Source organism: Aythya fuligula, chromosome 14, assembly GCF_009819795.1.
Source record: "Aythya fuligula isolate bAytFul2 chromosome 14, bAytFul2.pri, whole genome shotgun sequence".
Lineage (NCBI taxonomy): Eukaryota > Metazoa > Chordata > Aves > Anseriformes > Anatidae > Aythya > Aythya fuligula.
In genome coordinates this window covers 12,011,321-12,031,953 of record NC_045572.1, presented here as the reverse complement: position 1 = coordinate 12,031,953, position 20,633 = coordinate 12,011,321, and the positions used below count along the sequence as shown (strand labels likewise).

Sequence of the window (20,633 nt, the reverse complement as noted above, 5' to 3'; positions counted from 1 at the left end):
GCGCCCTCGCGCCGCAGCCGCCGGCCAATGGGAGCGCGCCGCGGCCCGCTTCGCCCCGCCCACTCGCCTCGCAACGCGGTCGCTATGGAGACGGCGTTAGGGGCATAGAGAGGTCCTCCCGGCTGGCTAGAAGGGCCGCGGGGGGGGGTGATGGCGCTTCCGGTTCCGCCCCGGCCATGCGGGGGTGCTGGCGGGCGGCGGCGGCGGCCATCGGAGCGGGCTGCGGGCGGGCTGCGGGCCGCGGTCGCTTCCCCATGGCTAAAAGCAAGTTCGAGTACGTGCGGGACTTCGAGGCGGACGACACCTGCCTGCCCAACTGCTGGATAGTGGTGCGCCTGGACGGCCGCAACTTCCACAGGTGGGGGGCAGCCAATGGCCGGGGCGCTTGGTGCGGGGCCGTTGCCATGGCGACGGGATGGGGGTGGGGGGGGGTTAGGAAGGGACCCTGAGGTGCTGACACCCCCCCCCCAGGGTGCTGCCCCCCCCATATCTCATCAGGGTGAGATGCTGATGGGACAGAGCACGCGTTATCCCGAAAGCATGAAATTAGTCTTCATTATTTTTTTCGTATCTGCAGACAAGTCGTTATTGTTTCTACCTGGATACTACAAATCAGTGTACATAGAAAATAAACATGGTGAAAATGAGCGGATTAACATTTTCGACTAACGTTTTAAAAGGTTCTAATTGTCCCCTTTTTGCTTCGAAGGTTTGCTGAACAGCACGAGTTCAAAAAGCCAAACGATGACCGCGCTCTTCACCTGATGACCAGGTGTGCCCAGACGGTGATGCAGGAGCTGGAGGATATCGCTATTGCTTATGGGCAGAGCGATGAGTACAGTTTTGTTTTCAAAAGGAAGAGTAAATGGTTTAAAAGAAGAGCAAGGTAACAGCTGCTTTGATACCAAAGTGAAATTGCTTTTAACATCTCTCTGTAAATCTGTCATTTGTTTCCCATCTTTCGATCTGCCTCTATTTCTATGCAGAGACTAGGAGCTGGGCCGTGTTTAGGTGTATATTTGGGTGTATATGCCCCAAGTAGTTCAAGTTCATGCAAACTCTTTGCATGCATTATTTCTGTAGTTTTCAGTGATGTGGAGCTTTAAAAAGTTTTAATTAAAACAAGGCTTCTTCTAACAAAGTGTTTCCTTTTCTAAAGTCTTCTCCTTGGTTCCTAGTACTTCTCATTTTCCACAAGACTCTGCCATTGCTGCTCTGTTGTACTGTTATTTAAGAAATGATGCTGTCCATGGGAATTACTGCTGTTGATACCTCAGAAAGTCATGGATATATACAATCATATTGACAGATCTATTTCTTTTTCTTTTGCTTTATCTTTGCAAGTAAGTTCATGACACACGTGGTCTCGCAGTTTGCCTCCAGTTACGTTTTCTATTGGAAGGATTATTTCAAGGACCAACAGCTTCTGTACCCACCAGGATTTGATGGACGAATTGTGCTGTATCCCAGCACCCAGAACTTAAAGGACTACCTCAGCTGGAGACAAGCGGACTGTAAGCGTTTCTAGAGAACTGTGCAGTTGAATTGTCTTCCTGAACAGAAACATCCTTATGGGAAATGTGTCTGCATATGTGCTTAACAGTGAAAGCACAATTTGGTAGGGTAATAGTTATAAATAATACTGAGATCCCCATGTTGGGATGTTGCGGAAATACTGGCTAAAACTTTAAGTCTTTAGACTAGTACTGTATTGGTGCATGCTGGCAGTGAATTCATCATAGGAAATAGTGATAGAATTCATTTATTTTTTTTATAAGTTTTTAAAACCAAGATGGTCTTAAAGGAAGAGATGTGAATGTTACAATTCAAGTCGCATAGCAAAAGTATTGCATATTTCATGCTGAAACGGACTGTTGGGTTTCCTTTGTAGGCCTCTATGAATACGTAGTCCCTCTTGTTCAAGTTAAAATAAATTTTCTTATACAGAAGCACCCTTCTGCCTCTGCTCTACCTCTCCCTTTTCAGAATCATCATGAATCTGTCTTCTAGTCAGTCGTTGAATCATAGAACAGCTTGGGTTGGCAATACCGTGTAGTGCCATGGGCAGGGACACCTCCCACTAGATCAGGTTGCCCAGGGCCTCATCCAGCCTGGTCTTGAACAATACCCGGCACATGAAAAATGGATCAGAAAGATTCTGTCTATCTCTTTGGTTACAATTCTGGAAGTGAAGTTGCTTTTTTCTTTCTCTGCATATTTGGTCAGATTTAGTAAACACTGTATCTCTTTCTATTTTTCTATAGGCCATATTAATAACCTTTATAATACGGTGTTTTGGATGCTTGTACAACGAAGTGGTTTGACACCAGTGCAAGCACAGGATAGACTCCAGGTAAAAATCTCTTGTGGTCTTGTTCTTCTAGGTACCGAGAAAATCATCCTGTTTGCTGAGTTGTGTCTTGCCTACTCAGCTCTGCCTTTTCTTAGGGTAATCATTTTGTGGATGTACATTCAACAACTTTTTTAATTTGTAAAGATAATATGATTAGCAAATGCATTTTAACTGGAGTTCTAACAGGACTTTAATTTTTTAATTAGTGAGTTCAGAAATCTTAAAAACATCACGTGACCATCTAATATCTGTAAGCAAGAAGTAAAATGGGAGGATTCAGATACTATGGATTTCCAGACCCTCCTGTAGTACTGTCTTAGTGTGCAGATTTCAGCAGATCATTTCTGGTTTTCTGCTGAATTTTGTTGACTCTTTCCAATTCCTCTTGAAAATGTAAAACGGATTTGGGAAAAAAAAAAAAAGCAACAACCTTTTTTTAATATCCCTGTTTGGCTGTTGAAATAATTACTCTAGTTGGAAAGGAAACTGCACCTTGTAATTTAAAGATGAAAAACCTGTTTATTGGTTTGTTTATTTGTTTGTGTCTTTGACAGTTGTTGTTCTTTTTCAATTTTCTCTCAGGGAACGCTGGCTGGAGATAAGAATGAAATTTTATTTTCTGAATTCAACATCAACTACAACAACGAGCCTTTGATGTATAGAAAAGGAACTGTCCTAATATGGCAGAAGGTAAAAACTGCATTACCACATACTTCATGTTCATGTTTGGGGTAGCTAAACTGGTATGGTAATCACTGGGGCCTGTGCCAGGCTCTTCGGAGGATTGGTTCTCAAGTGTTTCCACTGCAGAGGTACTAGAAACTTTCAGTCAAAAAAAAAAAAAGTACCTCAGCTCATAGTATATTTAATACTCTTTTCCTCTAATGGAAAAGAACATAGTAAAGATTGCAGCTCTTATTATTTTTTCTTGGTAATCTTAGACACTTTTGAGGTTTCCCATTTGGTTTAAGTAGCTCCAAATTAAATATTTTATTTTATTCAGGAATAGTTGGAATGAGTTACGTGAACTTGTAGGTAGTAATTCAAGCCACATGATGATGACGTGCAGTTCCAGCTACTCATGTTAGTCATCAAACTGGTAATAGATTCTTCGAAAAAATTCATCATTCAAATTCTATAGCATGCTATAGGGTTGATGGTTATTTCTGCTGTATAGTTTTTTTCTCATCTGTTTGTGAATCCCCTCTGAAGTCTTACATGTTTGCTAATGTGTCAACTCTGTTTTCAGGTTAATGAAGTCACAACTAAGAAAATAAAACTGCCAAAGGAAACAGAAGAACAGGAAATTGAAGTGACACGGACTAGGACTAAAGTTGTTCCCCTGCACTGTGACATTATTGGGGACCAGTTCTGGGAGGAATATCCTGAGATTCTGGCTGAGGATAGTTGATATCTCTGCTGAGTGTAATTGGTAGTTAATGTTTTGCTCTGCGTGGGTTGTTGGCACCTGAGGAGCATGGACGGTGGCTGGCAGAGTTCGACTTACATTCCTCTTCAGCAACTTCAGCAGAAGCTTTACAGCAGCTTTTAGCACTGTGGTTGCATGAAAAAGAGGCATTGGAATGTTGTCTGACACACAAGAATATATCCATTTGGAAAATCCAAAATCATATTATATTTTAAATGTTAAGAACTCATCATAAACCAATTGTTCCTTGTAAATGCGTATTTGTAGAAAAAGCATATAAGAATGTCAGCTATTTCTATAGCATTTAAATCATTGGGTATTGTACTGAATTGCCAAATGATTAAAAACAAACAAAATTAAAAAATTGTACATCTGAGCAGCTAAAAGCAGAAGAAAAAATACTACTTTTTTTCTTTCAGATAAGAGACAGTTGGCATTTAGTATTAAATTTCAAGGCCACTGTGTTTGACTGACCTTAGCAACAAATTGTTCAACTGCACAATGTCTCATCCTTACAGAAGGGAAAGCCTAGCAGTTTCTTTGACTGATTTTAAAAGCTTTTGTCAAATGTACAGGATTTTTATACTTTTTTAAATATTAAAAACTAGTGATTTATCCTCTGCTGTGTTTATTATTTGACTTTCTCATTACTAATATTTTTAGTAGTAATTAGTGAAGGTTTCAAACAGTTAAGCTAATAATGAACCTTCCTTTTTCTGAGAATGGAGGATAAGTCTGTGCATTCGTGATAGCAGTTTCCTGTCCCCAATGTATACTAATGCTGAGCAATAAGAGAATGTATACTGGTTTTAGCTTGTCGAAGGGCCTGTTTAATTCCTCAGGAAGAGGATATGAGGGAATGTGTGGTGGTGATTCTGAATGAATCATTGCACCGCAGTCATTTAGCATTGGGAACTTCCCATCTGTTTTTCTTTTTTGTGTGTGTGTGCTTTGGTCTTGTAGCACAACTGTGACTTGCTTGACTTTGATGTGCCATGTTGCTATCTAGGGCTTGACTTGGGAGCAACCGCTCCAGAGGTGGTAGTGTCTGGATTTTGCATTCTGAGCAAAGATGAAAATAACTTTGGCAATGACAATCCTCCTTGAAGAAGCATCATGTAGGGATTTTTAATCATATGACTTCCTGATAGATATGGAGACATATTATGGTATGTCTGTATTAGGTTCTGTTGTCACGTGTTTTCCCATTTACCTCATGCTGACAATGATGTGTAGTAACTAAACGTTATTTATGTATGGATATAGAGTTTTGAACCAAAATATAGATTGATTTTAAATGCTGGGGGTGGGGTGGAGAGGGGTTGAAGAATGTTATGGACTCAATGAAGCACCTGGTGTCCTCCTGCATGAAGTTTCTTTGGGGCTGTGAAGACACAGATGCTTCCTGAGGGTGGGGAGCAAGCTCGGCCTGATGTTATACTGCTGTAACAACCATTAAATTTATGGGAACCAGTTATGAAAGGCTAACGGTAGGTGGGGGAATCTTACAGTAACCCCCCCGCAGCGTTAACGTGTCCTGTGACAAACGGGTCTGTGCTCTCAGAGGAGAATGACCCAGCTCGCTGCAACACCGGGACCGCCAGAGGCCTCTGGCGGCTGCAGAGGGCAGCAGCAGCGACGGGGGAAGCCGCAGCTCGCCGCCAGCACCGTTAATTTCTCATTAACTCACCGTTAATTCGCGCCTCCCCGCGCCCCGCCTCCGCGGGCGGTGCCTGGCGGTCTCCCCTCCCGGCGCTGCCCGGCCCGGGCCCTGCTTAGCTTGCGGGGCCGGCGCTGCAGCGCCCCTTAGCGGCGGGCCGGGCGCCGCCCGCCATGGAGGAAGCTGAGGCGGCCGCGGAGCAGCAGCAGCGGCGCCGCCGGGCGGGGGCCGAGCGCTCGCCGAGCCCCGGCCGCTTGGACGTGAGCTCCAACCGCTTCGACCCGCTGCTGGCGCTGTACTCGGCCCGCACGCCGCTGCCCTTCCCCGGCGCCCCGTGCTTCAACAACCTCGCCGAGTACGAGAGCTTCCAGCGCGGCCTGCTCCGCCCGCGGGGCCGCCGCCCCAACGCCGCCGCCTCCTCCTCCTCCTCCGCCGCCGCCCGCCGCGGTCCCTCCGCCCGCTCCGCCCGCCGCGGCCCCGCCGCCGCCGACCCCGAGCGCATCCAGCGGCTCCGCAGCCTCATGGTCAACGCCGGGCCCGAGCAGGAGGCGGCCGGCGGGGGAGCGGCGGCTCGGCGGAGGAGGGCACCGCGAAACGTCCTCACCAGGATGCCCCGTAAGGGCTGGGGGGTGTGGGGGTGTCAGGAGTGGGGGGACTGAGGTATAGGGGGGATGGAGAGAGGGGAGGGGGCCCAGGGTGGGTCACTGGGTGCCGGGGGCTGTGGTGGGGTGTGGGGGTGCGGAGTGAGGTGGGCAGTGGGGTGATAGGGGCATGGAGAGGGACTGAGGGAGCTCGGGGGGGGAGTGGGGACTGTGGGCTGGGTGAAATGGTGAACGCAGAAATGCTCACTGGGGGTGATGCTCGTGGTGTTGTGGTGCCATCCTCCTTGGCCAGTTGGTTGGTCACGTCCATCGTCTTAATGGAAAGGAAGGGTGAGAAAGTGTTGTGCTTCCAGAAGTGCTGTTCTGAAACCTGGAAGCAGATTTCAGCCCATGGAGATAGGAATTAAGTGATAACCACAGCGTGAGCCTGCAGCACGCTGTGCTCTCGGCTGCTAAATGTGCATCCTGGGGGGGTAAATGCAGCGCTGGTGTTTCTGCTGACCTGATGATAGAGCAGCAGGTTGAGGCAGGAGGGAGCTGTGATGATAAATTCATCGTCTGTAGGGATGATACAAATTTCTTGTGTAAACTTCCATACACAGTCAGGGAAATAGCCCCTGAACATAAGGGGTGCAACTTGTGGGCCCACACCAACAACCAAATGGGATGCAAATTTAGTGCGCCTAATTAAAAATACTGCAGGTTTATTGCAGTCAAAGTATCTCTTCTCATCACTAGCATCACCTTAATGCTCTTTATAAAAAGACAATGCCCAAAATGTTCGATCCTGAGTGCCTAAAGCAGAACCTTTTTCTTGCTTAGACACCAAAACAATGTATTCCTGTCCATAGGTTCTGTATGATCTGCAGTCTCATGTCAGTTGAGGGTTTTCCACAAATGCAGAGGGTCTGTTTAAGTAGGATTTCCAATATAATTGACCTTAAATATTGATTCGGGATCTTAATATAAAGAATTTGTATTTGGATTACTGTGATTGAAACTGAAAAAATGCACTGTGAAACTTAACTGTAGCAGTGGTCTAGTGAAAAGGTTACATGTTTCCATTACGAGCACATATTTAATATCCACACATCCAAGATGAGACAGCGTGGACTTTGAAGAAGACTGGCTTGACTGGCATCTACAGTGCTGTTCAGCCGTCCAAACAATTCATTTTTTTTCAAAACTGTGTGCTTTCCCTGCAACTAGGGGGCCTGTCTGCATAGCAGGTTGGCCTGTGTTCGAAGCTTGGATCCTAAAGCAATAGCTGCCTCTGGATGCATGTAAAATATGTGTGGCTTGTGCTTTACTGAGTCCCATGGTTGTGTTGCTGTGCTCTCAGGCAGCTATGATAACGGGTGGCTTGTTTCTTAAATTCTGTGTGTCAGAAATGTAAAATGGACTCACAATTTTGCCCGTTGTGAGGAGTTGGCAGTGCCTGTTTGGAATCAGCTCAGGAGAAGCAACTTCAAATCATCCCGTATTTACCAAGGGGCAAAGAACTTGTGCAAGCAGTTACCGCAGAGCAGCTAGAAAGAATAGGAACAGGATGGATTATGCAGGTAGAGCTGTATTACCCAGGTAGCGCTGCAAAGCAGTGTTTTCCGTGAGGTCTAATGGGGTGCTGACAAGCAAAGACATAGTTGTAAATAAAGGTTCTACTTGATTCTACTTTTTTATAAAAGTTTTAGAAAAAGTTCTTGTGTAAAAGAAACATAGCAATCTAAATCTGAACTCTAAAAATCCTAAATCTAAAAGGATCCTATAAATTCTCAGGGTTGGCCAGAAACAATACTGTGTCTGATTAAAAGCATCAATCCGGTGTAGTGACTGTCACCTGTGGTTCCTGTGATGGATCTCTGAGTTTGTTATCAGTGGGCCAAAAACAGCACAGAGACTTAGATTTTCACCTAAGGTTGATTTGGATATATGTTAAGTAAAGGGAAACCTTCGTGTTTTTTAAAGCCTTTGCTGTCCTCACTGTAGGAAGTGTTTTGGTGATCCAGTAATTACAGCCACAGTACATCACACCACCCCGGGGCTTCTGGTTTCATTTGCTGTGAAAACTTGTGTTGTACCAAGATCTGCTCTACTTCCATAGTAAAGCGAAGTATTTCTACATAACTTTCTTTATGAATGTATTTTGTTGAAGACTGATGATGGTGTTCTCTTTCTGTTTTAGTCCACGAAGGCAGCCCCCTTGGGGAGCTCCATCGCTGCGTCCGAGATGGTGTAAAAATCAATGTTCATATCCGCACTTTCAAAGGGCTTCGTGGAGTCTGCACAGGGTTTTTGGTTGCGTTTGACAAGTTCTGGAATATGGTAATGACTGTTCCAAGCCCTTGGTTTGTAACTGCTATATTGAACGTTTGAAGTTTGCAACAGGTTTAAACAAATTACATTTTGAGAAGATTAATGTGATTTTGTGGTCCATAAATGCTCGTTTGCTCTTGCACTGAGTGCTGGGTTTCAGACTTCTGCTTGGTGTTGAATTGGTATGTCTGGGAGATACCTAGCTGTTATAGACTAGGTGAGGGTGAAGGAATACACAGCAGCTTCAGAGATTTTATATAAGAACCCAGGAAGGTGATATATGAATACCAGAAGCTTCCAAAAATATCTCTGCATATTCCAATCTTATAGTGGTAGCCACTTCTTTGATTTCTTTCACCAACAAGTCACTTGTATGTCAGCTTTGTCTTTGTTCTACCATATGAAGATCTTAAAGACAATGGCTGGAACAGCAACTATTACAAATTTGTGAGCCTAGGGGTGTGACAAGCTTGGAAATTGGTGGAAAAAATAGAAGGATTTTGCAGGTGAGGCTCGGATTTTGTAAGTAACGCAGAATGGATGCTAGGCTTTGCTGTTGCTTTTATACCTCAGTACAACTTAGCTGATACGAAGCCAGCTCCAAAGAACAGCTTGTTCCTAGGACAGATTTTCTCTCAGAGTGTAATTTCATAATGCTATGGCACAAAGATAGCCTGAAGTCTCTTTGTGTCTTTTTATAATTTTGAACTTTCCATTTCTTTAATCTTCTAGGCCCTGACAGACGTGGATGAGACATACAGGAAACCAGTACTGGGCAAAGCTTTCTATGCAGAACCTCAGCTCACACTAACCCGGGTAGGTAACCATTGATGTTTTAATGTTTGGAATATCCCAGTTTTCAAAGCAGTAAAAGGGGAGCATTGGCTTGAAAGCTATATTTATATTTGAAATGTTTCACCTCCTTTTAGTACAGATGACTCTAAAATTACTTGAACTGAAAAAGAAGCATTCTGACCTTTTTGAAAGTGCTTTGGCCATAGTTCTCTGTTACAGAAGTTCCACTTTAGAATTCCTAATATGAGATCACAGTTGCTGCCACTGCTTAGTACAACACGCTGATCTTCTATAAGCTCAGTGTGTGGTTTTTGATTTGTCCTGTACTGTCTGGCTTTACGCTGGAACTATTTTCTGCCCTCTGATAGCCAACATAAGGCCAGCATAGATCCAGTATTTTGTGCTCTAACTAATTTGGTAGAACAGTTGGTTATTTTTATTTTTATTTTTATTTTTTTCATTTGCGATTGATGCAGTTTTCTCAGGTGATTTGGCAGCACATAACTCTGATAGTGAAGTTCACGGAGTGGCAGTCCATGTCTCTAGTCAATGGTACTGAATGTTTGGTCACTTGAACTTGTAGTCTTGCTACTGTGAAGCAAGCCTGAGATTCTTTATGCCGCTCCAAAGCAAGATGCTTTTTGGGTCCAGCTGCAAAAAAAAAAAAAGTTTACAAAGTTGAAAACTGAAGATATGATAGATTAACTTCTGAACAATGAAGGAAAAAAATGCGGCAGGGCTGTGCCTGTTGAATGGCATAGCGTGGGGCCTTTTGAACATCAGGGAGGCACCACAAAAACTTTTTAACAGTTTTATTGCAAAGAATTTGCTTTTAGATTCCTGCCATTTAAATCTATTTTCTGACAGATCCCACTCTTCCTAAGTTAAAAATAATCCAGTTGTCATTGCTCATCTTAGCCCACTGTCACAGGGACTGGCTTTCCATCCTGTTGTTAGGAAGAGACAGCTTAACCAAGAATCCTTTTCATTTGTCAGCATTTCATCAAAGCTTGCCTGCTGCCAGAGTAAAAGCAGTTTCTCTCCCAGTTTCTGTGCTATGTATTCCCAGATTAATGAGTTCATCCCGTGCTTTGGGCCTGCTGCTGCAGCTTTTATTATTTTCCTATTGTTTTTGGCCTGCTCACCTCCCAGAAGTGGCCTCCTTCAGTTTGTTTGGAGAGCACGAAGTGTCATTTTTTCAGCACATACTCCTTGCTGTTTGAGGCCCCTTATCTTTGGGATTCGTGTCCTGCCTTAGGACACAAGGGTGGGAAGCTCTCTAAAACAATTTGAGAACAGTACTAGAGGTCTGGGGAAAGTGAGCTAATGGAGCAACTTGGTAGCTTTCTGTTGTTCTTGACCAAAGTTAAATGATACCACATAGCAACATTGCTCCCTGAATTAAATTCCCTGATGCTCACGTAAAGATGCTTATGAATGTGCGGGAGATGCGTTCACCCTATGTCATGGCTTGATTTAGCCAAAAAATATAGTATTTATTCCTGGTAAAGATTCTTCACCAACTGGACATCTTGAGAACTGATTTGGGATCATAATCAAATGAAACGCAGAACACGAGGCTTTTCTTGCTTTATGAATGTGGTCATATACACAAATGTTCCTTTACAGCTGTTTGACAGACTCAAACTGCAGGATTCCTCAGTAAAGAAGGGAGCCGACTCAAAGACTGTCTCGGGGGAGCTGGCCCTGACAAATGACTCTCAGATGCTCGGATGGAAAGGTGGATCGGGACGAGGGAGAGCAGAAGATGAGCGTGAGAGGCAGAAGCGCTTGGGCAGAGCTGGAGAAAAGAAGATGGCAGGTGACAGTCTGCATCTGGCAGTCAGAGGTGAAGCTGATGTGGGGAGCGGGACTGCTCACACAGAGGGTGCCAGTGCTGGTGGTACCCGTGCAAGAAGCCAGTCACGGAGAAAAAGGAGGCCCAAAGTGGATTATCAACAGGTGTTCACACGTCACATAAACCAGATTTTTATTCGAGGAGAGAACGTCTTGCTTGTCCATTTAGCACATTAACTAGGCTGAGCCTTCATCAGTGTATTTATTTGATAGCATGAATTGCCGCTGCAGCTCTCGTTACTATTTAGCTTTCTCATTAAGTATCATGGTACTGTGACTGGTTTCCCATTACCCTAACAAGGTAGGGGAAGTGTTTCTAACTGGAGCACCCTGAGCTTATTGCCAAAGCAGCCTCCTTTGATCCATGCTGGGGGTCTCAGGACAATGTCAGCAGCACAGTTTTATTCTGTGAGATGAGGGAGGTAAACACAGGCCCCACTGCTCCTTAAAAGTAAAATGAAGCAACGTCAAGAGGATTGGTGGGGAGTGTTGGGTTACTCAGTTATAGGAGCTAATTGTGGCATACATTTAGGGATCTTAACATTAGTTCTCCACCTAGAATGAATCACAGATGCTACTTTCCATGTTCTGAGTAATCTCAAGAGAAAATAGCTAATGAAACCAGCAGTTTATCTACCACCGTTATGTGGATGTCTTATTTTCCAGACATAATTCTGACAGGCATTTTGAAACAAGTCTATAAAAAGGTGGAGTGACATACTACTGATGGCTATTAGCCTCCTCATAGTTAGCTCTGTAAAGCCCTGTGTGATAGAAGACTTCTTCCCTTAATTGGACTGCTCTTTTTCTGTGAACGATTGTAGGATTTTAACTTGTTTCCAATGTCAATGCTTACGCTTCTATTTGTAATGCTGTGCTTTTGCTGTGCATCACCAGCAAGCAGCTAACGTAGCTGATCCAGGGACCTCCTTTTATGGAGTTTATCTGTGAATGTTGTGGGTGCGTATGGAAAGTTGTACTTTTATGTTTCACCCATTTGGTTCTTATTGTGATAGTGAAGTTTACAAAGACATAGTTTTTCTTCTCAGATATAAGCATTTGTGCTGAGCACAGTTGTACTGTATCTAAACGCCTTTCGAGTTCCCTCTAATGAAACTAGAGGTGCTCTGTCTTCAGCTGTTCTCAGAAAGCAGAAATCTGCACTAGTCTTTCCTATCTGTATGAATGATGCATCACCTAGTTCCAGCTGAACTGAGCTTTGAAGGTGTGCCTAAAATTGTTATGAAGTATAAAAGTCAAACTCGCCTCATCAGTGCTTTTATTTTATGATCGTTCTTAACTGCTGCAGATCAGGTCAGGCTTCTGCAGGTATAAACCACTTTCCAAGAGCTACATGGAAAAGTTTGAGAGAAAATGAAGCTGTTACATTATCTAGCCTGTTCTCTTGGATGTCAAAGGACACTAGATTTCACACTGCTATTCCTGGATTCATCTCAACCACCTTAGGCTTTGCAGCAGCTCCTGTGTTTAAGATGAAGATGTGAAATTGCCAGGACAGTGGTTTGATGAGACAATTGGTAGAAGAACTTTCTAGTACTTTATAGCAAGTGTTTTATTGCATTTTGAGGTTGTAAGTCCTTGAACTGAGTGACTGCATTCTTGAAAGATGTATTTCTGTTGCTGCAAGTGCAGCATATTGCTTGCTTGTCATTAGGAATATGTCTGGTGCTTGGGTGAATTACAGAAATCATTTAGCAGGAGTTCCTGGACACGCAGAGCAGCTTGTATGCCTCTGGGGGAGCCTGAAACTTTTATGTCGACGTTTCGGATGACATGGGGCTTGGATGACTGATCAGCTCAGCCCCTGAGCTGCAAACCCAAGTTCAGACCGGGACAAAAGTGCCTCAGATTGAAAAGTACTGTAGAGGCAAAAAAAGAGTATTTCCAATTTCTTATACATTGTTACATTGCTGTAATCCCTTCTGACTATGAACTGAAACTAGGCACTGCAAAGATTCTTCCCTTCGACGTTTTTGCTTCCTCTCCTTTCGTGCTGTTCTTGTTTGTATGGTTGTGGTCCACTGTTGTCCCAGCTCCCTTTTTCCTTTCTCCTTTCAGTATTTTGTCTCCTTGGGATGTTCCTTTCTAAACTCTGGTTTAGGAAGATTGTTCTTTTATTCACCCTTTTTTGTCCTGGTTTTCTGAACCTTCCCTGGTTGTCTTTCTGTGCGCTTGACAGCTGACCAGAATCCTTCCAGTCCTTTTAAACAAAGCCTTTGTTTCTGCTCCTAACTTCTCAGCAGCTTTTACTGCAGATGAATGTTTTTCATCATTTTGGTTTTGGTTGTGTGTTGTGTTTTTTTTTTTTTTTTTTCCCCTGTGCTTTGTGACTGGTTTGGTTTTATTTCAGTTTCATGGGATGACTGTCTTTGCCTCTTCCATTCATGAATGCCAAAGGCTACTGATTTTGACACCTCTCCTCTTTTGTACTTGACCAAAGGGTGTCATATCTCCCACTCAGGCCTATGTACTATGCCATCCCATTGAATTCTTGCTTTTCTTTACCTCAGATTTCTATTTGTCTTTGTCTGCCTATGTTATCCTTGTGCATTAAATAAGATACAGCTACCTTGAATGTTCTTGCAGCTTTATGGCCCTCTTTCCTTGCCAGCTGATACTTCACCAAATTTGCAGTTTCTATTAGAAGTCTGTTTCCTTTCATCAGAAGGTTTTTTCTCTTAAATCTAACAAGTGTTTGTTGTTTCACATCTACAAGTTTATTTTTTTAGGTTTTATGAAAAATGCTGGTGCTTAGACTTGCGTTTGTGCCTTGATTTTTATATCATGACTGATCCGTTCTTCCAAAATCATCACCTTATTCAACAAACATGGTTAAGAACTAGACAGTATGTGTTTTTGTTTGTGGTTTTTTTTTTTTTTTTACCCTCTACCTCATATTAGTGTTCATCCTCTTTTCTCATTGTTTTCTTATCTGTGGAAATGGTTAAAGTTCTCTCTTCACTTTTGGGTTTAATGGTTTGTTTGGTGGCTCTTCTTTTCTTTCCTACTTTCCTATCCACTTCTCTCAGTATTTCCAAGCTGCTTCCCAAATACAGGCTCCTCTATAACTTCAGATCTTTCAAAGAGTCTTCCTCTTCCCTACTTTTTTGGATACCGTATCATTTTAAGGCCCATTATCAAAATGCTGTTTTATGAACTTTGTCTCTTTGAAACATAGTATTTGATTGTGACTAAGCAAGTGATCCTGCATGTGTGTTGTCACTTGCATGTTTAATACTTCAGATAAAGTTACTCTTTAAATAAAATTGAATGTGATGTTCTGAAGTGGTCTTCTACCTCACTTAAATATCCGTGTACACGTTTTAAAAGAAAAAAAGAAAACAACTTTGTTATTTTTTGTTGTTTCTGGTTATTTCTTGCCATGTTTTTCCTTTTCAAAACTCAGCATAAAATCCCGGTTCTTTGTTCAAAAAGCTGTCTGCCTTTGCCATTCCTCTGTTGCTGCAATGTTGCAAAGAAGGTGACGTGAGCAGGAGGCAGTCTTAAGAAACAAAGAGCTGTGTGAGTGAAAAAGCTCTGAGCTGAGTATAAAGAATACCTCAAAGGATCAATATGCTGGTAGCATTCTGCTCAGTTCTTACGTGACATTTTCAGCCTGATGGTTAGCAGCGATTCCTAAAGCATATTTATTGTGAGGTACCAAATTATTGCAACAAGCAAAGTTTTCTGAACTATTTTAGAAGTGTTGTGATAATTTGAGAATTTTTTGGAATAATTTCTAACATAGCAGACATGAAACTTGTGAAATGTTATGATGCCAGCTGCAAAAGTGACATAATGAGATAGTCTTGGAATTAAGCTGTGCTGTCACAGGTATTTCTTGCCGTATCATCACATATCCTGTAATTGCCAACATAGTTCACTAGGGAGCAAAGTCTCACAGTTATGAGTATCATGACTGGGATTATTTCTTGGGAAACTTCTGCACAGGTGTTTCATTTTTATCAAACAATTCTTAAAAACGGCTGTGGTAATGCTAAAGGAAGAAAGCTTGGAGAAAGTGAGGGTTTTAGTTTCTTCTCTCAACAGACTAGTCCTGCTTGGTAATTGCCTGAAAATTTTCTGATCTAGAGACAGATGCTTAGCATGTTCTTACCAGCTGATTACTGAAATAGTCAAGAGCAATAGTTTTCTATCTGCCTCTGGTTCTTCAGTTGCTGGATTCATTGTTTCTGATGCAGCTTTTACTTATGTATCATTCAGAAGCAGGGGTAGGTCTCAGCAGGAGAAGGCTTGGCTGCCCACTTTTTCTTACTGCCCCTCCTTCAGGAGAGTTACCCAGTCTCATTTTGTGTCCAGATAGCCTTAAGATTATTCCTCATTTTAATACTATTCTCTGTGAAAATAGCAGCAGACTTTTGAAATTGCTTGGTCAGAAAAATTATCTATCTTGGGTCTTTTGCAGTAAACTCTATTTTCTACTCTTTTCCTTCCCAAAGTGCTAGGTTTTCCTAGTTTGCTGTTGCAACCACTCACGTGAGCTTATGAATTGCAATGGGTGAAGAAGTGTTCAGAAAAAAAGAAATAGAGAAAAAATGTCTAATTTTTCTTAATACGATGTTCTGTCCAACATGCTACCCTTCCTATTGCTCAGTGACTGACTTAAATGAGCCAGGTGGAAACACTGATTTCCTCTGGAGTCTTGAAAGAAAACGGGAAGGCAGGAGGGTCAGGAAACTCTGAAAACACAAATATCTGAAGTTATATATATCCAGGTAAACTTTCTGTCTTTAATTAAACAGATCAGGTAAGAACCACTAGCTTAAGCTAAAAGCTCTTCAAGTGGATAAAGCTGCAAGGCTCAGCGCTACAGCCGTTCAGTCAGTGCAGCAGCACTGCTGCAGTAGCACTGATGCAGAGATTCCTTCAGCCAGGCAAGCGTTTTTCTGAGACTGTTGAGTAATATGTTTGTGTCTGCCTCAAAGCATAACTGCAAAATCCTGTGAATTAATATAAAGATGTTTTCTGTTCTTCCTGCATTGCAAAGTGTAAAATAGAAATGCTAGACTATGCGCCTTCCACAGCCTGGAACTATTTCGGTTCACACTTTTGCTTCTTGACATTGGCTTAAAAATTGGAAGCTTGTGGTGTAGCAATCCTAAGACTGTCTTTGCTGAGACATTACAAAAGGCTAACATGTACTAGAAGTGATTTTTAAAAATGAAGGGATTACACAATTTGTGGAATTACGTGATACTGACTGATATGGTGACTAAAGGTCATGTTATTGTAATTAAGGTGTTGAATACCAAAATCTTTATTCTCAAGATATTAACAAGGTGCACAGATGGAAATGTATGAAGCCTCCACTGGAAGGAGAGGATAAAAAAAATACTTCCCTTCTAGTGAAGGAAAATGATCTCCCTAGAGTGAGGTAGTTATTTCAAAGCTATTTATCCCAGAATTTCCAGGCTTGCTAAGAGGTGGGTCTAAGCAGGCCAAAACCCAAAGTGAGTTAGGCACACACAAAGAACAGAGCTCAGAGAGACATGGGTCAGTTTGTAGACTTGAGTATAAACAATTTAACCTTATAGTGAAAGCTTCCAGAGAAGCAAATCCAGTTTGTAGTAATCAGATGTCTACAGCATTATCTCCATGCAAAGTTTTCTTGGTATTACTGTCTTCACCCATAAGAAGATGGCAAATAGAATGGTTCATGATGTGTTGTCGTTTTATCTTGTTCCAGTCTTGTTCAAGAAGCTGCAGTGTACTTAGTGGCGAGATCTGAGTAGGTGGATTTTTCTGTATTTTTCATCACAGCTTTTACTGTGATGTTGCTGGTGTATCAGCAGGAAAAAGCATCATTTGTTACGTGATAGAAATGTGCTGGTTAAAAAGCTTCCTTTTGAAAAGCGTCCTTTGCTGCCAATAATTACCCGTTAGTAGCCTGGGCAGAATTAAAATGAGGCCACTTGGGAAGAGAGATGCAAGGCAGACCGGTGCTTTTCCTCCATACGGGCACTGCAGGATTAATGCACTGGATGATGACTTTTTTTGATAGAATAAATTGTGTGTAGTCTACCGTAAATATAATATGTACCTCTCTGTACATTTTCCCAACCACAGGCTTTCACAGCATGCTGAAAGTGGGAAAGCAGGCCACGAAACAGGAGGGGAGAGGAATTACTTTACTGGGTGATAACTTCTCAAAATGGGAGGTAGCCTTCACAATTCCTGCTTGTACGTTTTGGTGTAATTTGGCCAGCACTGGGCTGTTGTGCTCTACAAATGAAGTCGTGAGTATGCAGAGACAATTCTCCAGTGCAGCCGCCGTTTGTTGTGAACATTTCGCAGCACATGAACTGTGCCCCAGGAGTCTCTGCCAGACTCCAGCCCTAATAACTGACGTGTTTGATCCTGCCTCTCAAATTTTGCAGAGGAAATCCAGTGGGAGAAAAAACAACTAAGCAAATTTCCTCTTTTGAGGCAGGGATGGTAGGAGGCTTGGTTATCCTTGTTAGCTTTCTGGGGGTGCAGGAGAAAGGACTACTTTAGTGGAGGAATATCAGAGATGGCTTGTCTCATGATGTTTACAAGTCCTTTTAGATGTCACTGTAAGTGCTCTTGCTCTTAGCTGGTAGAAGTGAAGGCCTGTCAGGAAAGGAAAATGGCTTCTGATGTTCCTGGATAACTGTTTTATTAGCTGCTACCTTCACAGTGTACACTTGGATGACTTAGCTGAAGAAAATTAGTACACCTGAGACTTTCAGTCAGTCTTGTATTCGTTTAGAATGAAAAGTAGTTTGATCAGTTTGTGTAAAAACATATCCATCCTTTTTTCCTCTCAAAAGATCAGTGCTCTCCCTCAGGAAAGAAATGAAAGCTGCTCCTGCTCCTTTAGCGATTGCTTCTGATTTCCACTGCTTTAGAGCAAAGTGCAGCTGTGTCATTGTATCTTCCGCTTGACAGATCATCCTGAGATGAGAAAATGAAAGAAGTGTTCAAACCAAAATGGGCATTACGAGGGGAGCAGTTGTATTGACCTCTTTCCAAATGCTGCATGCATCCAGTATCGCTGCATGGGTTGGGACTTGCTAACCAATTAGTCATTTATAAAACTTCCTAAGTGAAACACAGAGGAACAGCGTGACCTACCAGACTGATACGAGATTGGAAGTCAGATGCTGACAAATTCCAATCTCTCTACTGCCACTTGCTCACTGAATGGCCTTGGCAAGTCACTTTCCCTCCTTCTCCCTTATGCTCCAGAGCTGTAATACATCTGAGAGCAATCCTTGCCTGTCTCATGAGGATTTGGGGGAGCAGTGAGTGCTATACAAGTGCTGTGTATTGTTATTAAAACTATAATATGTCAGGTAGTGCAGATACATAGATCATCTGCCCTCTTCAGGCACTTGACTGTTAGCCTTATGTCTAGGCACACCAAAAATGTGCAGGATATCAGGTATAATGACGCATTTCAGTCTTGAAATTACTCGTGTCTTCAAGGTCAGATTTGGTGACTTCAATATCTGTTTCACAGCTGCAATACCGTGTTTCCGTCTAATGGTGATAAATGAGAGTGTAACTTGTTTGTAATTCCTTCTCTGTCTTCCTAAATATTTTGTTTCTTAGGAAGCTGATGCTGCTATGAACATATTGAATAATACTGAATTTGCAATATTCTGCTTTCTAGATATAAATGTTTATATTTAAAAGTGCTAAGACTGCATTGCAATAAATAATGCCCATGTAACAGTTGGCTTCAGAGCGTGTTTTCTTGTGTGTTCTGTCAATACGCTTGTGTCAGTGATGAAGCTGCTGCTGCAGCAGTTAGGACAGGTGCCTGGATGCGGAGACCACAAGTTCCGAATGCGAGTGCTGCTATCTAGTCACAATTTGGAGCAAACCGGTTGTCTGTGTGTTCAAAACTGTATTAATCTACAAAATAAGCATATTATTATACCTGTATTTTAACTATAAAATCAGAATATCATACCTGTCTTATAGAGATGCAGACAGGAATTGAGCTTCATATTGAAGAAGAAGTGCTGTCCCGATCACTCGAAGGGCTGTGACCCTAGCGCGTGGTCTTCCACCGTGCCATCAGGAGGTGGCTTGCCAGGAATTGGTGAGGTCCAGAGCCAGCATCCAGGCATCTAGTCCAGCGTGAGCATAACCAGTGGGGAAACTGTCCTCCAGGAACCTGTTTAGTCCCACGGTAAACGATGCTGATGTGTTTGGATCACAGGTGCTAATTCTATGGATGCAGTTTGCCAGAGGTGGAAACGTATCTGTGCTCTGGAGTTCAGGTATTTTCTAAAAGGAGTAACTCCCAGTGCAATCTGCAAGCTGTTTAAAGAAAACAAAATCTACAGTTTAAAGCCATGAGTGGCAATATGAGGATGCATATAATGAGAAGGATCAGAGGGGAGTCACAAAGGTCTGCCACCCATTGACTTTCATTTGCATTTTAACATGCTTTACACTAGGAGTCTGCCCTTTCTTCCATGTGTCTGATATTTCCCTGATGTCTCACAAGGCGATTTACAGTCAATTTACAGTAGACTGTTGCTCTTTTAGACTACAATTCTGTCCATTTCATTTCATTTACAAGTGCAAAGGGCAGAGTTTTTCTTTGATATCCACGCAGGTGCTTAAGGGTAAGCATATGCTCGGTACCCTCCTAATTAGAGTCAAAACACTTGATTTGACTGCAACAGTTGTACTCCTAAGCTGCTGGTGAAACAAATTCTGTACTGCCACAGAAATGTTTTTTGTTTGTTTGTTTTTTGTTACTTGCAGGTGACATCTGAGAGGGCTGAAGCAGACATTTCTCTCATATCTGGTGAGACCATTGCTCAAGTCAAGGAAAAATGATAGCTGGAGTAGTAAGGCACAGTTAGAAATTCCCCTCCTGAATTTAGTTGCTATCCTGGAGTTCTATAAAGCATATTTACCTGCAGTTCTGATGTCAATTTGTCCCTGTTTTGAAAAAAATAAAAGGGGGGGTTAGACAGCTCTCCTCGCTATAAGAAGTTAGGTCTTTTCTGGTGCCACTGAGGCAATTATTTTCCTGATCAAATGTTACCTGAATTCTCTGAATGGTTCTTCTCAACTTCAAGCTGCATCTTTTTGCAGTGAATGATTTATTATCCCAAACAACTAGCTTATTCCCCACAGTTTCTTATCTGCCTTGGAGATCTCTCTCATCTTGGCATTTATGAGCCTGTCCTGTCATCTTTCATAACACGGGGCACTTCTTAGGTTTGATTATTTATTTTCCACAGCCTTGCAGTCCTTAAGTCCTTAAATGATCTGAGTGACAAAGAATATGTCAAGAATGAAGTTTTAATAATACAGATAAGTATGTTGCTGTTTCACATGTTCAGTTAATGAGTCAGTCTGGATGGTGCTCAGAGCCTGCTTGAAATCTGAAAGTATTTGAATATTTAAAACAGGTATCATTAGGATTCTGAGTTAATGGAGAGTGGATGCAAATTGAAGAGTAAATCATGACACGGTCTGGGTTGGATGTTCAGATAACACCAGTCTGCCTTGGTTCTGCTGAACAGAGGTGTGCTTTTTGTGAAGATTTTTCAAATTCATACCATCTCATGAGACTCATTTCCTACACAAGCC

General features: G+C 42.5%; 2 protein-coding genes across 3 annotated transcripts; both read left to right on the top strand.

Annotated features, from left to right (window-relative positions):
• Positions 1–219: 219 nt before the first annotated feature.
• On the top strand, positions 220–4,376 carry THG1L (tRNA-histidine guanylyltransferase 1 like). Of its 2 annotated transcripts, XM_032196677.1 has the most exons (6): positions 220–358; positions 710–886; positions 1,345–1,514; positions 2,265–2,353; positions 2,936–3,043; positions 3,603–4,376. In XM_032196677.1, the coding sequence occupies exons 1-6, from the start codon at positions 255–257 to the stop codon at positions 3,762–3,764; spliced, it is 810 nt and encodes a 269-aa protein (XP_032052568.1). In that variant the 5' UTR covers positions 220–254; the 3' UTR covers positions 3,765–4,376. The 2 variants fall into 2 exon arrangements, with proteins under 2 accessions (XP_032052568.1, XP_032052569.1); XM_032196678.1 differs by lacking the exon at positions 220–358 and having other exon boundaries at positions 820–886; positions 1,440–1,514.
• Positions 4,377–5,615: 1,239 nt separating this feature from the next.
• On the top strand, positions 5,616–13,334 carry LSM11 (LSM11, U7 small nuclear RNA associated). Its single transcript, XM_032197155.1, has 4 exons — positions 5,616–6,057; positions 8,227–8,366; positions 9,090–9,173; positions 10,782–13,334. Exons 1-4 carry the CDS (start codon positions 5,616–5,618, stop codon positions 11,184–11,186), a joined length of 1,071 nt encoding a protein of 356 aa, XP_032053046.1. The 3' UTR covers positions 11,187–13,334.
• Positions 13,335–20,633: the final 7,299 nt, after the last annotated feature.

Bases quoted from the DNA above. Each gene is read 5' to 3' on its own strand.
- THG1L (XM_032196677.1), top strand. From the start codon at position 255: ATGGCTAAAAGCAAGTTCGAGTACGTGCGGGACTTCGAGGCGGACGAC. The intron at 359-709 runs GTGGGGGGCAGC...TTTGCTTCGAAG, and splicing joins GACGGCCGCAACTTCCACAG to GTTTGCTGAACAGCACGAGT. The intron at 2,354-2,935 runs GTAAAAATCTCT...ATTTTCTCTCAG, and splicing joins AAGCACAGGATAGACTCCAG to GGAACGCTGGCTGGAGATAA.
- LSM11 (XM_032197155.1), top strand. From the start codon at position 5,616: ATGGAGGAAGCTGAGGCGGCCGCGGAGCAGCAGCAGCGGCGCCGCCGG. The intron at 8,367-9,089 runs GTAATGACTGTT...TTAATCTTCTAG, and splicing joins TTGACAAGTTCTGGAATATG to GCCCTGACAGACGTGGATGA. The intron at 9,174-10,781 runs GTAGGTAACCAT...GTTCCTTTACAG, and splicing joins CTCAGCTCACACTAACCCGG to CTGTTTGACAGACTCAAACT.